Source organism: Dermacentor variabilis, chromosome 1 (genome assembly GCF_050947875.1).
Source record: "Dermacentor variabilis isolate Ectoservices chromosome 1, ASM5094787v1, whole genome shotgun sequence".
Lineage (NCBI taxonomy): Eukaryota > Metazoa > Arthropoda > Arachnida > Ixodida > Ixodidae > Dermacentor > Dermacentor variabilis.
Window position 1 is genome coordinate 174,657,513 of NC_134568.1, and position 23,694 is coordinate 174,681,206.

General features: G+C 46.4%; 1 protein-coding gene across 14 annotated transcripts in view; it reads left to right on the top strand.

Annotated features, from left to right (window-relative positions):
• The window catches only part of LOC142588201 (prolyl endopeptidase FAP-like), a 501,149-nt gene that overhangs the window by 450,456 nt on the left and 26,999 nt on the right, over positions 1-23,694 (top strand). For all 14 annotated transcript variants that reach the window (XM_075699759.1, XM_075699816.1, XM_075699733.1 and 11 more), the window contains 6 exons: positions 1,472-1,546; positions 2,659-2,711; positions 4,635-4,713; positions 6,044-6,432; positions 21,176-21,301; positions 22,222-22,452. In XM_075699759.1, the coding sequence (XP_075555874.1) occupies positions 1,472-1,546; positions 2,659-2,711; positions 4,635-4,713; positions 6,044-6,432; positions 21,176-21,301; positions 22,222-22,452 (953 nt within the window). The remainder of the gene's footprint in view (positions 1-1,471; positions 1,547-2,658; positions 2,712-4,634; positions 4,714-6,043; positions 6,433-21,175; positions 21,302-22,221; positions 22,453-23,694) is intronic.

Here is a 23,694-nt window from a genome sequence, read left to right on the forward strand (position 1 = left end):
AACGGCTGCAGATTTCAGAAGAATCCTTATTTACGGCTGGCCACGTTGTGTTATACGATCGTTAAACCGAAGAAATTGTAATCAGTAGCAAAAAGGAAGGTGTAGAATGTAAGAAACAGAAAAAGAAAAATCGAACCGCTCATTCTGCGACACCGAACAATAGTCATAGCGCGCACCTGTCTGCTTTTCTGTCGTCACTCAAACTGGGCGCGCGACGAAACGCGAGCCTCCGATACGCGACCTGCTTCCGGAGCACACTTGTGTTTTTGGGCTTCAGGCCTCTAGATGTGATTAAGGTTTGGAGAATAAAAAAGAAAGTCATATCGACGCTCGGCGAGGAAGGCTGTACCTGCAGGTCTGTAAAAATGAGACGTTAAAGTGCCGCGTCGTAGGCTGATTGAGGCACTACCTTCAGGATGGCACAACACGGGAAGCACACGAGGCACGCGGCAAGAGCACTCTCTGGACAGCAGTACTTGTTTTTCTTATGCGTCTTCGTTTAGGTGATTTATTCTTCAGGGAGAGCGGATGTGCTTTGAAGCACGCGTATAAACACTAATCGGAATAGGAAAGAAAAGACAAACGGTAAACATCTATCTGTTGGTTACTCGTTACTAAACATTTTTTTTTTTGGCTGTATACTGTTTTGAGCTCCTCCGTGGCGTGGCGGCACGCGGACCATCCTTAATGCCAGCACGGAAAGCTGCCGTCGGACAGTCGGTTGTCAGGAAGCGCTCGTTCCGTTTGTTTGGCATTACACTCGCCGCGTGCCTCCCTCCCGCAGTGAGAGCTGTCCTGGCCTTGGCTGCTGCCGGCCGTTCCGGTCGAGCTCTGGACACGCTCCTTCGCTCTTCTCGCTGCCCCCTTGCGCCTCGCCGGGGTCGTAAACGTTTACAGCGCCGCCGAACGCAATAGGCGGGCCCATCCCACGCGCGCTCCGGACTTTGTCCGCTCAATAACGGCGTCGTTGGATGCCGAACAAATGCGCGCCACATCTTAACGAGACGCAGCCAGGCGGGTGGGCCGTTTGCAAGCGGCCGAGTTAAAGCCCCTAAGCGCGCCCGCAAGCCACACAGGCTGGTTCACCCCGCCGGCGTGAGGAACGCGGGGAGATAGGAGTCGCGTCCGCGCACGAGCGGGGCGCGCGCTTTATGTGTCGCCGCGGGAATGGCGCGCGAAGCTTTGATGTATTTACACAGCCGTTGTTACGCGCGCGCAGGCGCTGTAAAACATTGACGCTGCCGGTCCCTTCTCGTACGCAGCACAGGTCGGCGCAGTCAAGGAAAGGCGACCTCCTTGCAACTAAAACATGGCTTCGGATGGCTTGAAGACTAACCGGAGCGATAGCTTTACTTCTCTCTTTTTTTTTTTTTTTTGTCTCGAGCACGTATCTGTTGTCGTGTTGGACAGCTTTGTTATATTTACTGTTTATGGTTATACTGTCTTTATCTTTTCTTCCTTTTTTTTTCAGCGACAATATGACGTGCGCAAGTATTATATGTCGCCTGATCTCAACTTCTTGCTACTTGTCCACGACGTTGTGCCCGTAAGTGAATTATATAGCTTATGTACCGTTTTTATTCACTCACTACTCGCTCGTTGCATATTGAGCAACCGCAGTTATTGCTACTGACTTTTTTAAAGCATCTGTCTAGTGTAGTTTGCAATTTTTTTAAAGTTATAGATTAAGGTTGATCGAAGCACAAAAATTGATGTGTCAACAAACTGTGACACTACTGAGAATAACCTTTGGATGGACGCTTTTTCGAAAGGGCAACCATGGGGGCTTCTCATGCATTAGTGCCGTGGAAAATAACCGTGGGTTGGCACGAAGTGCCTACGATGCGGGCTCAGTATTGTATTAGCAAAATTGCTCAGCCGGACGTCGCGTGTATCGTCCGTCCCCTCGCAGTATACTGATGAATGACAATTCTTTCGCATGTGTGTCGGTATTTTCTCGTGTTTAAGGTACAGGTGTCCATTTGGTTGAAATTAAAAACAAAGTTTGCTCGATACGTTATGCCCATAATTGCATGCCTAACTGTTCTCAACGTATAGGAACTGCATGGGGGAAACCCGGTTGATGTAAGAGGACAAACGTGACCAAAGAAGCATTTAATTACAAGAGAGGAAGTTTTGTGAATATAAGCCAAGATCCGCGTTGGCTAAACAGAACCTAAACAATCTTAAGCTTTAGTTGTACAGGTCAGGGTTACATGCAACATGTTTCTTTTAATTGCCTTGTATTGTAAACTGCAATGTGTTTTCACTATAGTTGGCTCTTATTAGAGGAACTGCGCATTTCCAAGTACCCTTCGTTGGAATAACTGTACGTTTAGGCCTCACTTCACACGGAGTGCACAGTATATTGACATGTATTCAAAAGATCACTGTTGAGAAACATTTGACTCGGGCGTTTTCAATGAGCCCTACAACTCCGATAATACGTCGATCATTCAAGCAAATATAATTGTTAATCATTTTAAAAAATAATTAATGACATTCAATGAAAAAGTAGTCATGAAGAGTAGGAGAGAAAATCGCTAACAATATTACATTTAGCTTAGACACATCAGAGACAGTTTTTTTTAATGAGAAATTTGTACATCATTATGTAATAGCTTTCTTACTTCCCTACCCTCCTTATTTTCATTGTAGGTGTTCCGATATTCGTTCACCGCAAAGTACAAGATCTATGATTTTTCGAACAGGTAAGCGACATACACAAACACCAACGTCATTGTCTCATTTTCTTTTTCTTTACTTCAATATGTCACTGAGAGTCGCTGTGGGTTAACGTCGCTTATTGGTTTCGTGGTCATTTAGAAAGCTCTAGTACTAACATTGTATCATTGGGTAATGGCCGAAGCGATAAATATGAAGTGTGCAGTGCAAAATTGTCCTGGGAGTCAAGCAGTCAAAGTCATGCGTACCAATGTATATGTTCTTGGTATGCAGTCCTACCGAAATGTTCTGTCATTTCGACAGGTTTTACTTTTGACCTACAATATAAACAAATAAGCTGATTCCGAGATCAAATACATGCTGCTAAGGTTCAAATGGGAACCCGAGCAAAATGTCGACACTCCGATCGAATGGTAATTAGTCTCCCACTGATTTTGAAGCAGTTTATAGAGGAACTCAATAGAGGAACTGAGAAACACTTCTTTTAACAAGCGTGGATGGGAGCGATAGAGGTAAAATATGTGCTATTCATTACGCGGCCAGTGGCCGCGCCAGCTGCGCACCAATAATGTGTCGCTGTAACACCTGCGACTCACCTAACATCATCATAACTGCCATCTGCCAACTGCCAACTGAAGACACGTACGAACATTGCGATAACGAGTGGCATGCACCCAACTGAGTATCTGGCGGAAAGTTCTGAGCCGTCTAGCAAAAACAAAATGATATTACGTCTAGGCTCATGAAAGGAAAGATGTACTGCCGTATTCATATAGTATGTTGCGTGAAAAACTTTACTTTGTGTTTTAAGTTAACCTCAGTTCTATTCTTGTGTTAAGGGTAGCACTATAACTGACACGGAACGAAAGCAAGACACAAAACGACGGACAAAGTGCCGACTCTCAAGGGGGAGAGTTTTGTAAAAACGTTTATATATGCAACATGCTAACCGTGAGTCACTATAAGAGAAACAAAATAGCAAGAAGAAGGGAAACAAAGCAAACATGATTGGTACAGTGTACACTGCGAGAGCCGCGAAGCGAAAAGAAAAAGGGAAAACCGCCACACTGCTTCGTTGTCTTAAAAGATCTAAAGTAGCCTTATAGTTGGTTATACCGCTACCCTTAAAACATGAACCAGTGCGAACTCACCCAGTTTAATGTTCTTATTTAGTTAGTTCGGTTGCAGCAATAAATTTTTTTTTTTTCGAATCATCGAAAACACCCGCCAACATCATGACGATGTTTATTTAGGCGGATATCTAATTTTTTCAATCATATTTAATGGGAATACACAGTGCAATGAAAAAAGGCCGTTACCTTACAGCGTCCGAGATTGATATTGTACACTTTAGACACACTGCGATAGCTAAACTTCTGCACAATTAAAGAGCACCCTTGATGTCACAATATGTTAGATACAAATGCTACATCATGTTTTCTTTACTCAACTAAGTTTCCTTGAAGTCGAAAATGGCGCGTGCGTATTGCTAGCAGGTTTTGGGCATTTTTTTTTTACATTTATACGCCTTTTATTCACGAGCCGATATCTCAGGAGTAGAAGTGTACAGATAATTAAGCTGCATGCTCTGGCAACCAGTAATTTAGTAATTGATCACACGCTCCCCCACCTCCCTACACGCCTACTTCAGAGCTATTTAGCGGATGGCATGGATGGATTATTATGGATTGATATAGACCACTTATTTGTGTTTACTGTACATGCAGTCGCCATCACGCTACCCTTATCGTGTATAGCAAAATTACGATTTTGTGCCTATCTTGTAGGGCTCGTAACCGGTTGAACAACCGGGACGGTACACATTGCCAACGTATGTGCGGCAAGCATGCAATCTGGCGTTCTAGAATTACTTCCTTTTTTTTTTTGTTCTGAGGAATAGTGGGGTTAACTTATTGGCCGCAATTTTCTTGTTTTCTTGTGTTCTTCAGAGAGGTGTTTCCGCTGAAGCACAGCTCGAACCAGGAAGAACTACAATATGCTGCCTGGGGCCAAACTGGAAACCAGCTGGTGCGTACACACAGATCCTAACTTTGCCTTGTTCTTTCTTTTTCTCTGTCTAGTTGCAATATATGCCCTTAACTGTCGTGCAGAACTTGGCACGAGAAGCTTGTGACAAAATAGAGATAAATTAATGCAACATCAGTAGACATTAATGGGTACGTTTCGATTCTGAGCCAATATGTAGAATCCTTCTAGGCCCTTTCCTAAAAACTATTAAATAGAGGCCGGCCATAATTGCCATTTATATATACGCTATCGCGATTAGCTGTTCACCGTTTTTCCAGCTGCTTCATCCTACGAAATGTCTGTGATAGAAGCCTTGGGTCCGAATTGACGAATCTTTACTTTCCTGAAGGCTGTCTCAGTACGGTCATCCTCGATAATAGTGCGTCTGCGATATGTGGGTGGTTGTTCTTAAACCCATTCTAGCGTATACGAACTATACTTCAAGAAGGCCGGCCCTAGTTCTTTTCCTTTTTGGATTCGGTGTATTGCCGCAACGCCTATGTAGTAAAGAAATTATCAAAAGGGGCACCAAAAAATCCATGAAGCCTTGTGTGATGCAGGCAGAGCAGTAACGAGTTAGCGCATTTGTTGTCCGTTATCCAATGGGTACAGTCCTCTGAAACAATAGGCTTTAGTCAAAACTCGCTGAGCAATATTGTGCCTAATAGTCCTATTTTGCTCGTAAGCACTGTCAGTCATTGTCCTGAATGCGTCGCCTCGCTCGCTGTCATAATTGGTCGACGCATTTCTTTTGTTCTCTTTTCTTTTTGTGCGTGCGTATGCGTGTTTTCTTCGCGAATATTTATACAAAATAGACGCGGTTATGCACTAAATATTGAAAAAATCCGAAGCCATCTTCTTCCGCGACCTAAGGGCGGAGGGGGAAGGGGATATAACGCATTTCGTCCGCATCACACATGTTCCTCTCTGACGCTTTCCCCTGTCCTCTGGTTTTAGCAAGCACGGTGGAATGCAGTAACAGAAGTTTCGTGAATACAAGTTCTCGTCCCGTGTTCAGGAAACTTCTCTAACGCAGGAGCGATTTCAGTCACGACATCGGCCTGCGTGATAATGAGAACATCATGGCCGCGATGGGCAATGCCAGACAATGCTTACGTGAGTGAAGTACCGTGAACACAGGCTATGGCCTCGGTCGCGAATTCACCACCGTTCTCTTCCGTAAGTGCAGTCATTTATTGGCCGTGGCTTCGGCGACCGTCCCGTTATCACGCGGGAGCCGTCATGTTTGGCGAGCGTCCAAGCGGGAAACAGATGGTAAGCTCTCTTGCTTTCGTCAATGCTGGTTTTCCTCCTCCCTTCTTGTGGCCAGACGTACGTGTTCGAGAACGACCTGTACCTGATCCCGAGTGTGGGCGACTCGTCCCCCGTGCGGCTCACGGACACGGGCTCGCCTGGTGTCGTGTTCAACGGTGTGGCCGACTGGCTGTACGAGGAGGAGGTTTTGGGCTCGAGCAGTGCGCTCTGGTGGTCGCCCGGCGGAAGCCGCCTCTGCTACGCCACCTTCAACGACACCGCCGTTAGCGCCATGATGCTTCCACTGTACGAGGGGCAGTACCCGGCACTGTTGCCACTGCGCTACCCGAAAGCGGGCTCTACCAACCCGGAGGTTGAGCTGCACGTGGTCGCCGTCACGCACGGCGGAGCTGAGCCTGCCAAGCCTGTGCAGCCGCCGCAGGAGCTGCTCGACAAGACCAGCGAGTGAGTCTCTCTGCGCCGTTGTTCAGTGCGCGCATAAGTGCTATGCATAGAAATTACGAACTGCGTGCTTGCAAGCGCCCATATGACATCCATCGGTTTCGCATTACCTTGCTTGTTTTATCGGGTGAAGTAGTAAGAGTCACTGACAGCAGTTAAAGTTCATTCTGAGGCGGCACTTTTCTGCTAACTCATATTTATAATAACCAAATACGATTGACAAAATGTAATGCTCTGCTGCACTAGTATCAATAGTGAATAAAGCTTTACTAATTAACTTTTTAATTATACTCGTTACGTAGAATGTTCAAACCGCAGAATGGAAGTCAAGCCGGTGTTTATAGCATGCCATTTTGCTAGAAACTTCGTGATTAGAATCAGTTTCGAGAAATACAGACTGAACACGTGTCGTGAAATGCATTGCTGTTCTAGCTACAGTTTTACACAGTAAATTTCACACAATACAGAAACATAACTGGAACATCAATGCACAGATCGCTGCAAATTTTAAGTACTTTTCACTTCACGAGCGCCTGATCCAGTCATTGCTAAATACTCGCACAGGAGCTCCGCAATAGAATTAAAAGCTGCAAAAGGAGGCGCTAAATAATTGTCAGTTTTACCCGAAGGCGAAGAATCGGAAGCGATAGCAGGGTTTAGTGTTGCACTGAAGGCGTCTCAGAACGCTGGCGTGGCGAGCGTGCGGCACTGATGACGTCACACCTGAATGGTGCACGAGGTGGGATTGAAGGAACACAGTCGGCGTTGGTCAGCGTCCAGAGAAAGGGTTTCATAAGCATAGCTTGACGTTCACCGCGTTGTGGTATGCACACAGCTGATCAGCACGAACGACCCGCCGTGGTTGCTCAGTGGCTATGGTATTAGGCTGCTGAGCACGAGGTTGTGGGATCGAATCCCGGCCGCGGCGGCCGCATTTCGATGGGGGCGAAATGCGGAAACACCCGTGTACTTAGATTTAGGTGCACGTTAAAGAACTCCAGGTGGTCGAAATTTCCCGGAGTCCTCCACTACGGCGTGCCTCATAATCAGAAAGTGGTTTTGGCACGTAAAACCCCGTAATCATTATCAACACGAACGCTAATATGTGTGCGCACAACGCCGATGCCTGCAGTGGAAGCCAGACCGCTGGCCTAGTTCCGGTAGAAACGACAGAAAGAGCGCGAAAGTGCGTCCACTTGGTTTCGTCGCTTTTGGAACAAAACGCACTGCGCATCTCTGGAGGCCTACTTCTACATGTGCAGGCCGCGCATGCGTCGTCAATAGCAGGACAGCACGACAATGGTGATGGCGCAACTGCGCATCGAGCGTTAGTATAATTGATATCGTAATAACAGCTAGATAACCTTGTTCTATTGGATTTATTCCGCTAGCCGCAATCACCCGGCCGCCGCTGTCGGACATCTCTTTTCACGTCGACCTGCTGTTTGAGGTCACTTAGGATAAGATGCACTATTTGCCATATTATTTCACGGCTGCTGCACTAAAATTGGTTAGTAGCCCATCACTAGGAATTACCTAGATAACAGCTTGGTGGCTGTCACAGTTAGAGAGCAACATGAGAATTTGTACGATGGAACGCGGAACCCCCTGTTGTCGCTATACTCTCGTAGCGACCGCCCGTCTCTACGTTGTCCCCGCTTAGCGGAAGTCCAGTTTACCTCGTCTTGCCTCGCCGTGGGGGTCATTGCCTCCTGCTCTTTCTTGGAATCGAGGTGGCTGCCCGACTGGGGCGCCACCACAGCCACTCGACAAACCTGCTTTTACTTTTGAATAAAGCCAGTCTACTTTCCAATCTCAACCTGTGAAAACGTATATTCCTTGCCTTCGCTAAACAGAGCTCTCAACAAGTGGTGACCCGGAATGTCGTTAAGGTAGACGAAAATGAATGGTAGTCCGCGTGTAACCTCGTCCATGAAACTGTGAAAAGTTTGCGCCGCATTCTTCAAACCGTGAGGCTTACGGAGAAACTCAAATGACCAAATGGAGTAGTGATTGCTATCTTCGGAGTGTCGCTGGGTTCGACAGGAATTTTATGGTACGCGCTCATCAAATCGATCTTGCTGTATATTTTGGTTCCTGCGAGACGGGCGCCGAAGTCATGCATGTAGGGAAGGGGATATTGATACGGAGTAGTGATGGCATTCAAAGCTCGGTAATCACCACAAGGCCGCCAGTCGCCACTGTCCTGCTTTGGAACCAAATGGACATCTGAAGACCATTTGCTGGAGAAAGTACGAATAACGCCGAATTGAAGCATGTGTTCGAACTCGCGATGGGCGACTTCGAACCTCCGTCCAGCGACCCTCCTTCGCCGGGCGGTAATAGGGTCCGGTGGCGGTGATATGATGCGTCACCTTGTGTTTGACGGGCAGCGCATCGTTTCGGGGCTTCGTGAGTTGTGCGTTGAGACCGGCCGAAACGTACGGATGCCAAACAAAGTGAGGTTGGACTGCAGGCCAACTACATCGAGGTATGTCACGTTATCCTTTTGGTGCCGATCGCGAACACTCACATCTAGGTTGAAATGGCTGAGGAAGTCCGCTCCCAGTATGGCAAAGCTGACGTCGGCGATCACAAACACTCATCTGTGCAAGCGCCAGAGTCCAATGTCTAGCGTTATTGACCGGAGCCCATACGACGCGATGGCAGTGTTGTTCACTGCGTGGAGCGTGGGTGTGGACTTGCCGTGTTGGCGATCTGCGGCCGTGGCGGGAACGATAGACAGCTCGGCTCCGGTGTCAATGAGGAGGCGGGTGCCGGTGATACGGTCGACTACGAAGAATAGGCGGTTTGCTCGAGGGCCTATTTCGCATGCCGCCGTTAGCGACTGGCCGGTGCGTTTCCGGTCCACGAACAGGGCTAGGTGCAGCGACTTGCTTGTTCGTGAAAGCGACGGTGGTACTAGGACAGCTGCCGCGGCGAGTCTCTAGGTGCACTGTGAGACTGTGAAGCCGAATGGTTGCGCCGAAGTTGGTCGTCAGTGTTGCCGCTAGTCGTCAGCTTTTCCGGTGCACTGGTAAGGCAGTCGACTGTTTCCTCCAGGCGCGAGAGTCGGTCTCCTTGCTCTGAGACTCTTGCAGCGGCGATGGGTAGCTGTGCCGAAGACGAGCAGTCGCGTATGCGGTCAGCGAGTGCAGCTAGCCGATCGAAACTCATCTCGTCGGAACCCGCAAGTACCATGTGTGCGGACTGTGCGAAGCGTTGCAAGAACAGCTCGCGCGAAATTGGAATCTGGCTCTCGTTTTCGGAGTGCTCATCCAGTAACTGACGCAACCGGTGCAGCGGTTGTGTCGGTAGTTGGTCGCCGAGTTCCTCGGAAGGAGCTGTTGGAGCCTAATTTGCTGCGATGGCGCGAGGCGTGCAGGACCGTGCGTTTCAGGTCGTCATACGCGGTGGCCGAAGGCGTACCCGCTAGCAAGTCGTCTATGCCATCGGCGATGTCCGAGGGTAGCGCGGCGATAACGTGCAGGTACCTTGCTGTCTGTGAAGTGATACGCCGGAGTTGAAAACGGGCCTCTACTTGAATAAACCAAACTCGGGGATTCTTGGGCCAAAAGTTGGGAAGCTGAAGCACTGCGGCGATGACAGGAGACATAATCGTGGTGTCGTCACTCTCAGCAGGAGTAGGAGCAGCGTCGTCCGTGGCTAGTGTTCGAGAGAAAAAAACGTAAATTTCCTGGGTCACCACTTGTTGCGAGCTCGGTTTAGCGGAGGCAAGGAATATACGTTTTGACAGGTTGAGAACGCAGGGTCGACTGGCTTTATTCAAAAGTAAAAGCAGGTTTTCCGAGTGGCTGTGGTGGAGCCCCAGTTGGGCAACCACCTGGATTCCAAGAAAGAGCAAGGGGCAACGACCTCCACGGCGAGGCAAGGCGAGGTAAACTGTCTTTGTGCTAGCTCTATAATTCCAAATGTCTTTTACTCTTTTCCACCGCAGGTTCATTTGCGTTTCTGCTGTACTATTTTTAAAGGGACACCGAAGAGAAATAGCTATGTGATCTGCATTAGTAAGTTACACTTGGAAAAAAAATAATAAAGCCGGACTCATAACACTGCGAGAAGGAGCTTGGTTGAAGGAGGCAAAAAGGAATGAGGCGTGGTGACGCTGCCTTGGAGTACGCGCACCAGCTCGGCGTGACGTCACGGATTTTGGCCTTGTCTGCTCGGGCGTATAGTTAATTTTTTATCGGCAAAAACGGACTGCATTGTGTTATAAAGCAGCGAAAGGCTGAACTTGGCAAGTTTAAATAACTTTTGCTCGTCACACTGGCGTGTTGGCGCTGGCGCCCCCGTTTTGGCGCGATATTAAATAAGTAGAACATTAACCTTTATTTTTTATTCTAATAATCAACATATTACTGCTAAATTCGCGAGAAGACAGTTTTGAAAGAATATTCTTTATCAATCTAAACCAGTCTAATTAGTTAGTGTTTCTTGTTAGCATCCCTTTAAAACTAAAAGCATTCAACAGGGTAACTACATAAGTATTCACCTCTATGCGGGTACTTTGACATTGTAACAGAACATGCTCATTCGTTTCCCCGCTATTTCCAAGCGCTGCAGTGGAGTAGTCGTCATGGCAGAATTTTCTCCTTAAGCATTACCGTTCACATGATCATACACCCTCATGTGGGTTCCAACAATAGTGCTGCAGCGCTTTTTTCAAGTATAACAAAACTTCTCTCTTCTGATTTCATTCTTTGGTGTACGATATCGTTTCGTGGCTGGCTTCCTCTCCAACACCCCAATATCCACTGTGCTGTTTCCCGATCTTGGATTTTATGCCGCTGTCGAAGCGTCCGTTTATCTAATATTTGCTGATTAGTTTGGTGGCACATTTTCTACACCGTGTGTGAATGTTTCTTTTTTTTCAAAAGCTCAGGATATTTTCTCATATTTTTCTGTTTCCCCTTAATGAGAATGAGAAAAATGAGTCTGTTGACAAATGAGGGCGATCATCGAGATCTTCCGCAGCCATTGCAGAGCATATTTTCTGAAAGCTTTTACCGAAAAGCTGAGCGCTGGTCATGATAGTCGGCATGCTTTCTTATATTGGCCATTATCTGTTGCTACATGATCTACCGTTTCTTCGTCTGACTGGTACAAAGCTAAATTAAGATGCACATTTTGAAAGACCATCATCAGCGGCGTGTACTACTCCAGCTTGAGCTTCAGCCTTCACTTAAAGTAACGCACACTTTGAACGTTGCTGCAGTTGTGTTGATAACGATGATAATGATGATGTGAACATCCACTTTGAAAGTGGGTGGGATGACGAATCTCACCAAGCTTATTCTTTTAACTTTCTAGTGTGTGTATGTTTTTAAATACCTTCATATCCTAAACTTTATTTACTGCCGTTTACTAACGCTTTGAAGCAAAATCTATGCAGCGTGGTGCATTGTTTATAAGTGTTCTTATCTCCCTGTAACACGTGCAGCCTATTCATTGCGTAATATGCAGATTACTCACCAAAGCTTAATGTGGCACAATTATAAAGCTTTACAAACGAACATGTTCCAATTTAAGACACTGACCCATTTTACGAACGGACCGCAGAGCAGTGCACCGTACTGTGATAAAGGCGGCACGAAAAAATTCCTGATTGGGCTGAGCCCACTCAGGAATTTGCACTAACTGCTGCACGTCCGACCGGTGCCATAGACTGTTGCTGAATTAATTGCGATATAGATCGTTGTTAAGACTAAGAAAAATTGTATATTTGTGTCAGTAGAGAAAGTTTGAAAAGTATGTCTAGCTGGCGAGATATAAGAAATTCGCCAGCAAACACCTGATAACTTGCAGCGGCCTTTGCAATGCAGCTATAATGAGGAATTAACTAATGTACGGAAGTACCTTAGGATACATATGACAAATATCGTATCGGATACAATTAATCCGCTTGTATTTTGTATCTGTATATCTGATACTTATCGCCTCAGTATCTTGTATCTGTATCATGATATCTTTGCAAGGTATCTTTGCCCAACTATGGTGGCCAATGTATTTGCTCTCGTGTGCCTGCCAATATCACGCATCTTGCTTTCGCTGTGCTTTATGCTTCTTTCTCACCTTCTTACGTGTTCGAAGCTTTGAGCGTTTATCTTTTCCCTGTTCTGCTCCTACAGCCAGGCTCTTGCCCAGTGGACAACAATAGCATTAGCGATGATGATGAAGTCAAATTCGTTGATAGGCGCGCGAGCGCTGATTCGAAGTGGTTTTTCGGATGTTGTTTATTCGTCAAAATGTCCTATTCTAGAGGAAGCCTGGCGTCACAACTGCAGCTGCCGGTAAATGCGCCACTCAATGGCACCATTCTTTTTTTTGTTATTTGGGGCGCAGTCAAATGATATTGTTCACTCCTTCTCGCGCCATCTGATTGCCTTGTTACGCGTTTATTTTCAAATCATTGTGTTGTCTCTCAATACTTTACACTTTTCATACGGCTTCTGAACAGCCTTTCCAGCATAAGAAACGCACGTCCAACTTTAGTGAAAAATTGAAAAGCAGAGTGTACCTCTTTGTAATAAATTCAAATGAACAGAGCATTCACAATTACTCCGAGCTGCTGCAGCAAGAAAAAAAAAACTCTAGCCGCGATCGTCCTGGCTCGCGGAGCTTACTTCTGCACGTACTACGACTGTCTAAACCATCCCGCAGTAGATTGAGGTACCCGCCGTGGTTGCTCAGTGGCTATGGTGTTGGGCTGTTGAGCACGAGGTCGCGGGATCGAATCCTGGCCACGGCGGCCAAATTTCGATGGGGGCGAAATGCGAAAACACCCGTGTACTTAGATTTAGGTGCACGTTAAAGATCCCCAGGTGGTCGAAATTTCCGGAGTCCTCCACTACGGCGTGCCTCATAATCAGAAAGTGGTTTTGGCGCGTAAAACCCCATAATTTTAGATTGAGAGCGAGAAACATCCTTCAGCATGCAAACATTCTTGTGGATTTCACAGCACGGTATGGTTCTTCAACGTCCTAGAACACAGAGGGCTATTCATTCTCTTCCAACATGTTTAGCAGAACATGGATTTGCGACTTGAGTAAATGTGTCACGACCGTTCATGATTTCGTTCGATTATTCGCGAGAAAATTGTCCAGGTATCACGAACTTAAAGGCGCGGGACATGTAGCGCTTGTGTGGGTCGCACCATTTATTGTCTCCGTGTTCTTGATAATGTTTCGTCGCGAGCAATGAACTATCTCAAAATAACACCTTATTTCATAGGTCGAGAATTCTGTTAACTTCCCTCTAGCGAGAGAGCCCAGCGGAGCGAAAACGTCTAAGTGTACCACACGCGGACGTGGTCTGGAATTGTTCTGGGTATTCTGACCACCGCTGTCTCGGAAAGTACGGAATTCCCCTCTCAACGCAGCGCACTGAAGCTTATCAGTGAAGTCGACGCTAGTGTCTGCCATGATCCTGGCGCTCGTTTGTAGAGGAATGATCCTACCTGACGAGCATGGCGCGAACAATAGCAAAGGGCAGAATAATAAAAGCTTTCTTAATAAATGCGCTAAGCATGTGATTTGAAAAACATGCGCAATGACGAAGGAGCGCACGCGAGAACGACGTCTTAGTATGTGTTCCATGTGCAGCACCATCTAGCTTGACACCGTGCTTGTCTAAACGACGATGTTCCGTCCGAATTAAGCTGCAGTTGAAGGGTAACTTTTGTCTCATCGTGTTTCTTCTTTTCTTCTTTTCTTCGAGTCTTTTCTCCTTATCAGAGACGATAGGCTTATTCGATGGATGGCCAATTGACTTAAAACCTAGTGACCGTGCAGATGAATAGGTTCGTATGAAGTACTCGTTTTTCACGGTGTGATAAAAATATGTGAACGATGGTTCCTTTTCGAAGCTAAAAACTCCCTTTGCCTATTTGGTCCGTTTTTTAAACAAAGGACCATATTACCTACTCGTGCTGGAAATCGCCGAACTTCATCATAGTGCCGAGTTAAGTGGCCACATGATCACTTTTCAGTGGGCGCCTATGTGATTGGCAATAAACTCGTTGACAGTGAGCCAAGATCGGCCGGCCTTCTCTTCCTCTGGTGAAGTACGGATTCCCTACTCGCGACATGACACCAGCTGTATGATCACGGCACTCATCAGTACCTTACAAAGGCATACAGAGCCCACGATGACAACATCCACAAACGCCTTTATATGATCGACCCAGACGGTAAATTCTGTTTGCCCCCGAAGGTTACGCGGAGCAAAACGTCATTGCTACGCAGGATTCGACTGGGCGTTGCTTTCACCCATCGCTACGCGCACTTCATCGGCCATTCGAACAACCCTGATTGTGAACACTGCCAGATGCCTGAAACGCTGGAACACATAGTGTGCGATTGCCCAGCATATATGCTGGAGCGAAGGACGTTGGAAAGTTTTCTAGCCTGCGTTGGCAGGCAAGCACTGTCGGAGGAAGCTATCCTCGGCCCATGGCCTGGCACTGCAACTTCATTGCGTGCAACTAAAGTGTTGTTGAAGTTTCTGCAGGACACCAAGCTCGACAAGCTACTCTAACAAGGCAACTGTCTCATATACATAAGCACTCACCACTTCTCTTATCATCATCACCGATCCTAGTACTTTCACTCCCCTTCCCTCTTCCCCAGTGCAGAGTAGCAGACTAGAGCGCACTAGCTCAAGTCGACCTCTTTGTCGTTACTGTCAATAAATTATATTCTATTCTATTTAGTGGTTGCTCGAACTGTGCCACCGCCGACACCAAGGCGCGCATGCAAAAAGCGTGTGCTCTCGCGAAACCGAGTTGCGGGGCCGCGTTCGTCGCCGAATTACAACTATATTATAGCTGACACAAACTGACAGGACGTACACCAACTGCTAACTTACGTTTATTCACGAAAAACATTCACTTTTAATGTTTTTCCGTGAATAAATGTCATTTCGTAGTTGCCACGCGTCTTCTTAGTTTTGTGTTCCTGTCCTCGTCGTTTCGCGCCGCTTGTTCACCTTAATTTGTGAAGCTGAGTTATCTGGTTGGATGACGCTAGATGTCAGCTGACTTGTGTGGCAGATGGCACACCACAAAAAACTAGCACCTATTGCTGATGAGAAGTGCAGAGAACGTCTTGCCATGCCGGTGTTTTTTTTTTTTTTTCTGCGGAGGAGAGGGGGGCGGGAGGTTCCTGTTCAAGAAAGCGGTTCAGTAGCGGTTCAACTCCGCAGAGAAAAAAAAGGAGTTCGAACCAGTTTATGTTCGTTTACATAACCGAATAATAATGTGAGGAAGCGATAATAAATTGGTTCTATGCAAAAACTTGAATACGCGAGCCAGCACAATGAATAAGCTGCGAAAGTGAGAGTCCCAGCAGTGACCTCACGTTCCTGGACTGAAAAAAAAAAGAAAGGTACTCAAAGGCGGGATACTCACAAGGGATGGCGAAGAGCGACTAGAGCGCTGGAGTAGGCTAAAGCTTCGCCTTGGCCCTCTTGCGCACGTTCTTTTGTAGTTCATATGTATTTTCACCAATTTTACGGCTAATTTACATTTATATTGTTAAAACAGTGTGCTATCGTCGAAGCTGCAAGTCTTATTAAGGCGGTCTGAAGCTGGTCCTTTCCATTGCTTTACATCATCCTACATTTGCGTTATACTCTCAGCAGCTCAGAGATATTTCTTTCTCTCCTTCGACAGACTGCTTTGCAGCTCAGAGATATTTCTTTCTCTCCTTCGACAGACTGCTTTCGCTGTGATTGTACGCGTTTTGCAGGGTCGTCAGCACATTCTCTTATGCAATTGACGTCGCAGCAGTTATGTGCGGCTAGGAAGTATACAGCCTGTTAATACAACAGATCCCTTGATGACCTGACGACACTGTCGCCTAAACCTAAACTGAAAACGGCAACTTTTTTTCTCGTGGATCTTACCCTGCGTCTCAGCAAGCAAACGCCGTGGTGGCCGCACATGTGTCGAACTACAAGCAGTGCTTTCCATGTAATCAACGAGCTATTTAGTCTGAGTGCCGAAAGACGGCCTTGTTTTGTGACCTTCAACTTCCATTTTATTTGAAATGTTCCTCCAAAACGTTTTTTTCACCGTATTTCTGCTTAGCTCTATTTCACTGTTTTCTTTCTTCTTTTCTTGTAATGTTTCTTTCCAACTCAAGGTTACTATATCAGCAATGTACTCGCTTAGAGACGGTGAATATAAAAGAGAAGGTCTTACTCTCCACTGATTGCGTCAAGGTTGAGAAAAAGTTGCGTTCACTTGAAATGCGGCATGATGAAATACTTAATACACATACGTCCATTCAAGCACTTTTGTAATGTATAAGTTGTTTCAGTTGAGATAAAGCTACTCTCGCTAAATGGTTGTGCAAGGCCGCAAGAATAGCGGAACTTTAATATGGAAGGCAGTAAAGTTACGGAGAGAGAGTTATGGGCCAAGGGCCACGGAGTTCTTTCGTGTGCATCCTGGAACGTCTGTGGCCCGCAATAAAAGAAATAATACCGAAAAGAATGGCTTTCTGCACGCTTTGTTATTATTTGTGCCATAATTCAAGCGCATTATGTTTAATGCGGTGGCTCAAATGTCTGTTTTTTTTTTTAGCGCGTTTCGATATCACGTAAGTGCTCAGCTGCGCGCTTGTGGCCATAAAACTTGCTATAATCACGCCACGAAGCGATATTTTCAAACGATATGAGGGGAAAAGATCGCTTCTTTTGTTTATTTTTTTTTCATTCAGCGTTCGCGTTTCTGATAAACGGACGGCCATATTCACAAGCAATGGGACTGCGCACTTCCACATGCTCGCGAGAGCTTGTACTTAAGCACCACCACGCTGCGGAGAACGCAGCAAAATGGAATTTCTGGAACGGCCCATTTCCGTGTGCGGAGCCGAATGGTAGCAGAATTCGTGCGCCAGATATGCGGAAATGCACAGCTCGCAAGCCTCGCATACTTCCTTACAATTTCGCAGAAATGAACGCACGCTTGTAGCGTTGGCAAAGGGGACGCGAAGAAGCCGCATCGCATTCTGACGCCTCGATCACTGTGAACTTGAAGACTTTGATGTTTGCAGGCTTTGCCCTTCACGACGCCACCTTTAGAGTGAAGCGTGTATGTGCTCGATGTGCATCTGTAGGCGTACATTAGGAAACTATTCAATGCTATTTAGTTAGCGTTGACGGATTAAGTCTTAACTTCAATCTCCGAAAGAGAACATAAAACGACGCATGTAACGAAACGGAACGGCGTAAAAGGAAACATTGGGGACAAAGTGAGTTTGGCATATCGTAAAAAAATATATATATACAAACTGCAACCTCAACACGTGTGACAGAAAGTTGAAAGGCGAAAACAAGCGCTTGTTTTTGTCCTTCCAACGTTCGCTATTGCGTGCAGAATTCTGGCTTCTGCGATGGTGTGCACAGGAATAAGCGTAGACTTTTCGTGTATGCTTCCTTTGTTCTTTTTTGTTCTTTTATTATTTTAGCAGCTCCGTTTTACGTTGCCTCTTAGCGCTTCCGGAAGTGTACGACTAGCAACTAGCCCCGCGGGCCGACCCTACCGTTATTACGTATTAATATCTTTGTTATAATGAAAATGTTAAAGTTATGATAATAATGAACGCTATCGCTTTCTGCTTACGGAAAGGACTTGTGCCAGCCGAGGTCAGTTTCCTTTTTGGTCCTTTCAAGGCGTCAACAGGTAACGTTAAGCGCATTTGCAAGATTCTTCGCTCGGAGTTGTGGGCTCAAGTCAGACATAGCTGGGACGTCCTGCGTACCCTACCTGGATTGCTGAGCAGCGTTTCAGGATTCTCAAGCGTCCGGCCTCCCAAGCTACCGAATTCGTGTGGTTGGACTGCATTAGAGGACTGCTTCATGTCCCGAAAGACAAGAAGGCAACACGAAAAGAGGGTCTGTTGGTGCCGGAAGACCATATCGTAATCCTGGGAAGCATCACTCGTGTCCTAGACAAAGGGCCGAAGTGTAGCCATGAACCACGTATACCAGCCCCTGATTTATTGGCCTTAAATAGACGGATTTCAAAGAAAGTCACCAGTGAAAACCAGGAGAGATGCCTCTTGGAAGGTGTTGATGCCCTTGGTAGAGCTCCAAACAAAGTGCGGTCCGACAAGTCCATAGACCCTACAAAGACCATCGTAACTTTTTTCAAAGAAAATAACCTCCAGCTTCTTCAGTCTGATAAGGAAGGACGTTTCGTGGTCTTCTCAGGAGGTGTGTTTAGCGACAAGGCACAACAAGCTGTAGTTAAGAACTTTGTCCTAGTCAAAGAAAAGGCAACAAGAGTCAAGAAACAAGCTGTAGCCCTTTGCACAGAACTTCATCTTTCGAAGTTAGTCAAGGCAATGAGTGATAGTAAAGGTGCTTCCTTAACCCTGTTTTTCACAGCAAAATCTCGTAAGGAAGGAATTCCGTTCCGTGCCATCGTAAGCGAGAAAGGCTCTTGGCAGCAGATAGTTAACCAGTTTCTTTTAAAGAACTTGAAATCGTTGCAAGTTCAGCGCTCAATCTGTCGTTTCGTACTTTTTCTTCCCAAGTCTTTATTTTCCTTTTTTGGCACAACAATGTATTCTTTAGATCCCAACCAACTCGCCCAGCAACAAGTTCTACTCAAATTCATGAAGCTTATTTGAATCGATGACACTGTTTTGGTCGCTCCCACAAAGCTGCTGACGAGATTGCATGCTTTTATATAATGTATTCAGCCCGCAGGTTTCACATAAGTCATTCGATCTTGCATGATGTTCCACATCTGCAGCCATTGTTATGTGACGCACTGTTTAAAATTTATAAGGTTATTTCTTTAAATTGCAATTTTCTCTTAGGTCATGCCTTAAGCGTTTTTCCTTGGCTTCTTTTTTAACTTCAGGTCAATGAAACCGAGTGTACTGTGTTTTCGAATTTACGACTAGTCTGCCGTAGTTACAAAATCATGAGAGACGAAATTTCAGGCATAATATTGTTGATCGTTCCAGTGACTATAATATGATGTATCCATGCCGCCGTAAGAACACGCAGTAGCTACGAATGGGCTTATGTTCATCTCATCTGTCTGAACACATTGCTTTTCACACTTATGACACGAGCAACAAGACTGCGATTAAAAAAGTCGCAGTTACGCCCGAAAGGCGAAGCATTGATTGCGATAGCAAATTAGTGGACAGCTTTACGAAATAAGGATAGTAGTTTTATTTACCGTTTGGACTTGCAAACATAGGCGTACTAAATAAATAAACAAGCATGGAGTCACGTGTGCACAAGCAAACATGAGCACATCTCACTCGATGACCGCGGAAACTCGCTGTGAAAACGCTGGAGTGAGGAAGCGCGGCAGTAGCAGCGAGAAAATTGACCTTCGTGCTGCGTCTCGCATCAACGCGAACTAAGCCGCGAACACACAGCGCGCGGCGGACCCTGTCCCCGTCGCATATCGCTTTCAAGCTTCAGCGGCCTTGTCGGGTGCACACGGCCGCTCGAGCCGCCCGTAGTAGAACGCCGCCACCCCCCACCTCGTCTCCTCTCCCTCCCCTACCCCGGGAGCGTTGCGTACGATGGAAGATGGCGCGCTTCCTCCCCGCTTCCCTCCCTTGCGTGCGCGAGACTGAGCCACGATCGCCGGCACAGCCTTGCACGCTTTCACTCGCACATACAGCGTACGGCGCGCGGCGACGAACTTATCACACTTGGACTTAAACGGAACCTCATGGTGACGTCGGCGGTGACGGCGATGGCAGAAATGCGCCTAGCGTGTCCATATAGTTCATATCGCAATAAAGTGCTTAACTGAAGTCCTCTAAGATAGCGATAAATTTCTTTTTGGCGAGACAAATGACCGAGTGCAAAAACCTCGCGTGGAAACGTAAACGACAAGCTGGCTTATCTGTTAGACATTTTTGTTACGCGGCAAAGCCACAAAAGTTTTGTAGTGGTCATGAAGGAAGCTTTGATTTGTATGTTTCTTTAGTAGCATGCATAGGTTTCTCTGCCTTTGTATCCAAACGTCCTCCACCAGCGTCTGGTTCGCTGCTTAGACAGCGACATAAGCAATACTGCGGTCGGCAGTTGCCAGTAAAGCTTCTTTTTTGCAATGGGCACGTGTACGTCAAGATATTGGTGATCCGCTCACTAAGTTACCAAGCTGTGCAGTGGACCGCAGCGTTCTCAATTTTCTCGAAAAGCTTTTGTGGGGCTCGCAAAAAGAAAGAAAGAAAAAAAATTTTTTAAATAACAGATTCGCTTAAAAAAATTAAGCTGTTTGATTTCTTTAGCGGTGTAGATTGTCCCTTTATTGTCATTCACGTTATAGCTGTAACATGTTTTCACTGCACGTCAAGACACGTTTGGTCTATTCACAGCGTCGTTGAAACTGTCCTTCTCCCGTCGTCAGTTTTCCGCCTTGCGAGAGATGAATCTGTCTTTCACTTGATGCCGCCGACGACAGCGTTGCCTTACTGCTATCCCCCCGTAACCAATTTGTCTTGCTTTAGGACTTTCAGATTACCTAACTAAACGCATTACAGGAGCTTGTACAGCCTCGCTACGAAGTTACATAGTATCACAGAAGTTATTTGTCTTCCAAAAAAGTCTGTGTAACTTCTCACAATGAGTTTGAATTCACGACTAAAGATTCCGAGAAAATTTCACTTCAAACAGCAGCTACTTAGCATTACAAATTTGTTAATTTGGCTCTGACAGCGGCGAAAACGTTCTTTTCCTGCAGGTACTACGTGACAATGGTGGCGTTCCTGGATGAAAAGGCGTTGCTCGTTAACTTCTTGTCGCGGGCGCAGAACTGGACGCTGGTGTCGGTGTGCCGGGAGGCCGCCTCGGCCTGGCACTGCTCCAAGTAAGAACCAACTCGCTCTTTCAGCTCAACCAGAAAAAGAAAGGGGGGGAGGAGGGGGAAGGTTGGGGGTGCAAATTAGGTATGTGCTCCTTCCCTCTCTCTTTTCTCCTCTAAAACGTGGTCGACTCCTTATGAAAGGCTCCCACTGCCTTCTCTCCCAAAAGCTGGGCGCCTAAAAGCACGTAAAAGCACGTAAACGCACGTACGTACTTGCGTTTACCGTTGCCTCTGCAGAGTGATGCATGAGAAAAGAAATGCGCGCACCGCCTTCTGCTATGACGTTGAAACAATGCTTGGAGCTTTTTGTCTGGCTAGTTACGAGAATTTCCTTGTATTGTACCGAAGAGCTAAGGAAAAGCATTGTCATCCTTGTCACGATGGGCATTGTATGTTAGAGCACTGTAGAATTCGCGTCTTTACATTTAGCCCCTATGTGCAGTGTGCAGGCAATCACTTAAACTGCTTGCCGAACACAGGCAACGCGGACAACGCCGAGAGAAGCCGCGAGCCGACAACAATACAGGACTGAGCAGACGTGCAAGAAACTTCAAATAAAACAAAATACAGAAAAGGGAAGAGGAGAAGCTACACCGCTAGAGTTAATCGCACGCAGCCACGCGTAGGCACCGCTTGCGCTCATGGTTACTCTGCTCTACAACAGATACGTTCTTTCATACCTATCGAACGGCATAATTCCGGAAATAGGCTGTCTGCCATTGCAAGAGCTAATTAGCCTTCTTTCTAGAGCAATCTCCTTAAAAGCGTGTTAGTCGCTTCTAAAGTCCCTCGAGACGCCCTTGACTCCGGAACATGTCGCGCTGCTCCCGTGTTTGATGTGGTTAGCGAGTGGGCCCGATCTTCCATGGCCAGAGTCGTCGAAGTGGAGAGGTCGTCACTATTTTGCGTCGTCGTGGTCGCAGGCAGGCCGTCGAGACGGCCTCGGGTGGCTGGATCGAGCTCAGCGAGCCGCCGCTCGTGACTCCCCCGCTGCCAGGGGGCCCCGCCTTCTTCCTTCGGCTGCCCGTGCAGGACGCGCACCACGGCAACTTCCGGCACCTGGCTGCCTTCCAGGACAAGCGGCGCGTGTGGCTCACGCACGGCCCGTACGACACCATCGCTGCGCTCGCGTTCCGGCCCAAGACGCAGCACTTGTGCGTACTCTGACGTATGGCCGATGCGCTATAGGCCACTCTTGTTTTTTTTTTTTCTTCTGCATGCTTCTGCTTGGTGGGAGAACACACACTTCGCTTTGTTCTGATCCGTTTATTTGTTGTATTGGCAATCTAGGTCACATTTTCTCCGTGAGTGCCCGTTCAAATTATTCGAAAGTGCGCATAGAAGCTTGAGAATTTCACTGTTCCAGCAATCAACTTCCTTAGAAATGACCTTGTTTAACGTACGCGTGAGGAACGCACATCTATGAAATTCTGAATATCTAGTTATATAGATATTGTTTTTAAAAGTTTATTAGTCTATGCGTTGCAACGGAATCGTTAACACTCCTCATTTGAATACAAAATACCGAACTATCTTACTGCTGTGGTCATTTATTTAGCGGTCATTATTAAGAAATTTCGCTTGAGTCATTTGCACTGGTATTTTGTCACGTTATAGTTTGTTTTTTTCAGACAGTGCGTTCGCTAAGGAGCAGTAGGGTGTTCAACAGATGAACGCTTTAAAAGAATAGGCGCAATATGTGCGCTGGCCCTATTTAAATCCATTGAACGGACACTTCTGCGCTCTACACTGCTGTCTAAGGAAATGCATTAGCTAGTCAAGCACCGCGTTTTCTTTTTTTCTTTTTCTTCTTCAACATAAAAAAGTTTTCCTTAGCTTCGTTCATTGCGTCACTAACGGCTGCGTCGGCATTCATGTTATTGCTTTCTTCTCAATCAGAAATATGTTGCTACGGCTAGCGAATGTAGCCTAGTGGTACAATATACTATATTGGTTCAATGGGTTATTTGAAACAACCCATTGAACCGATGTAATATATTGAAACACTATGGTTACATTCGCTAGTCGTGGCGATATATTACGCATAGGTAAACAAACGTGAGAAGGTCACACAGCAACGACTGCAGAGGGCTGACCTCTCCTTCTACAATCCTCATGCTACGTGACCTTCTCGAAGAATCGTATTTTTGGATCCTGATCATTAGAGAAATTTCACTGCTAAAACGTTTCCGCATTCGCTTCCCTAATTATCATTGTGTTTCGTATTTCTGCACTTAAATCATGTGGAATTTATATGGAGTCCGCTTCATTTCCATACTCATAAGGAGAACAAAAGCAAGTATGACAGTGCAAACAGAAACGTTTTATTGGGCTCATGCACAGAACACTTGAAATTATGCGATGTTTTTGGGAGCGAACAGGCTCTAGAAAGCTGC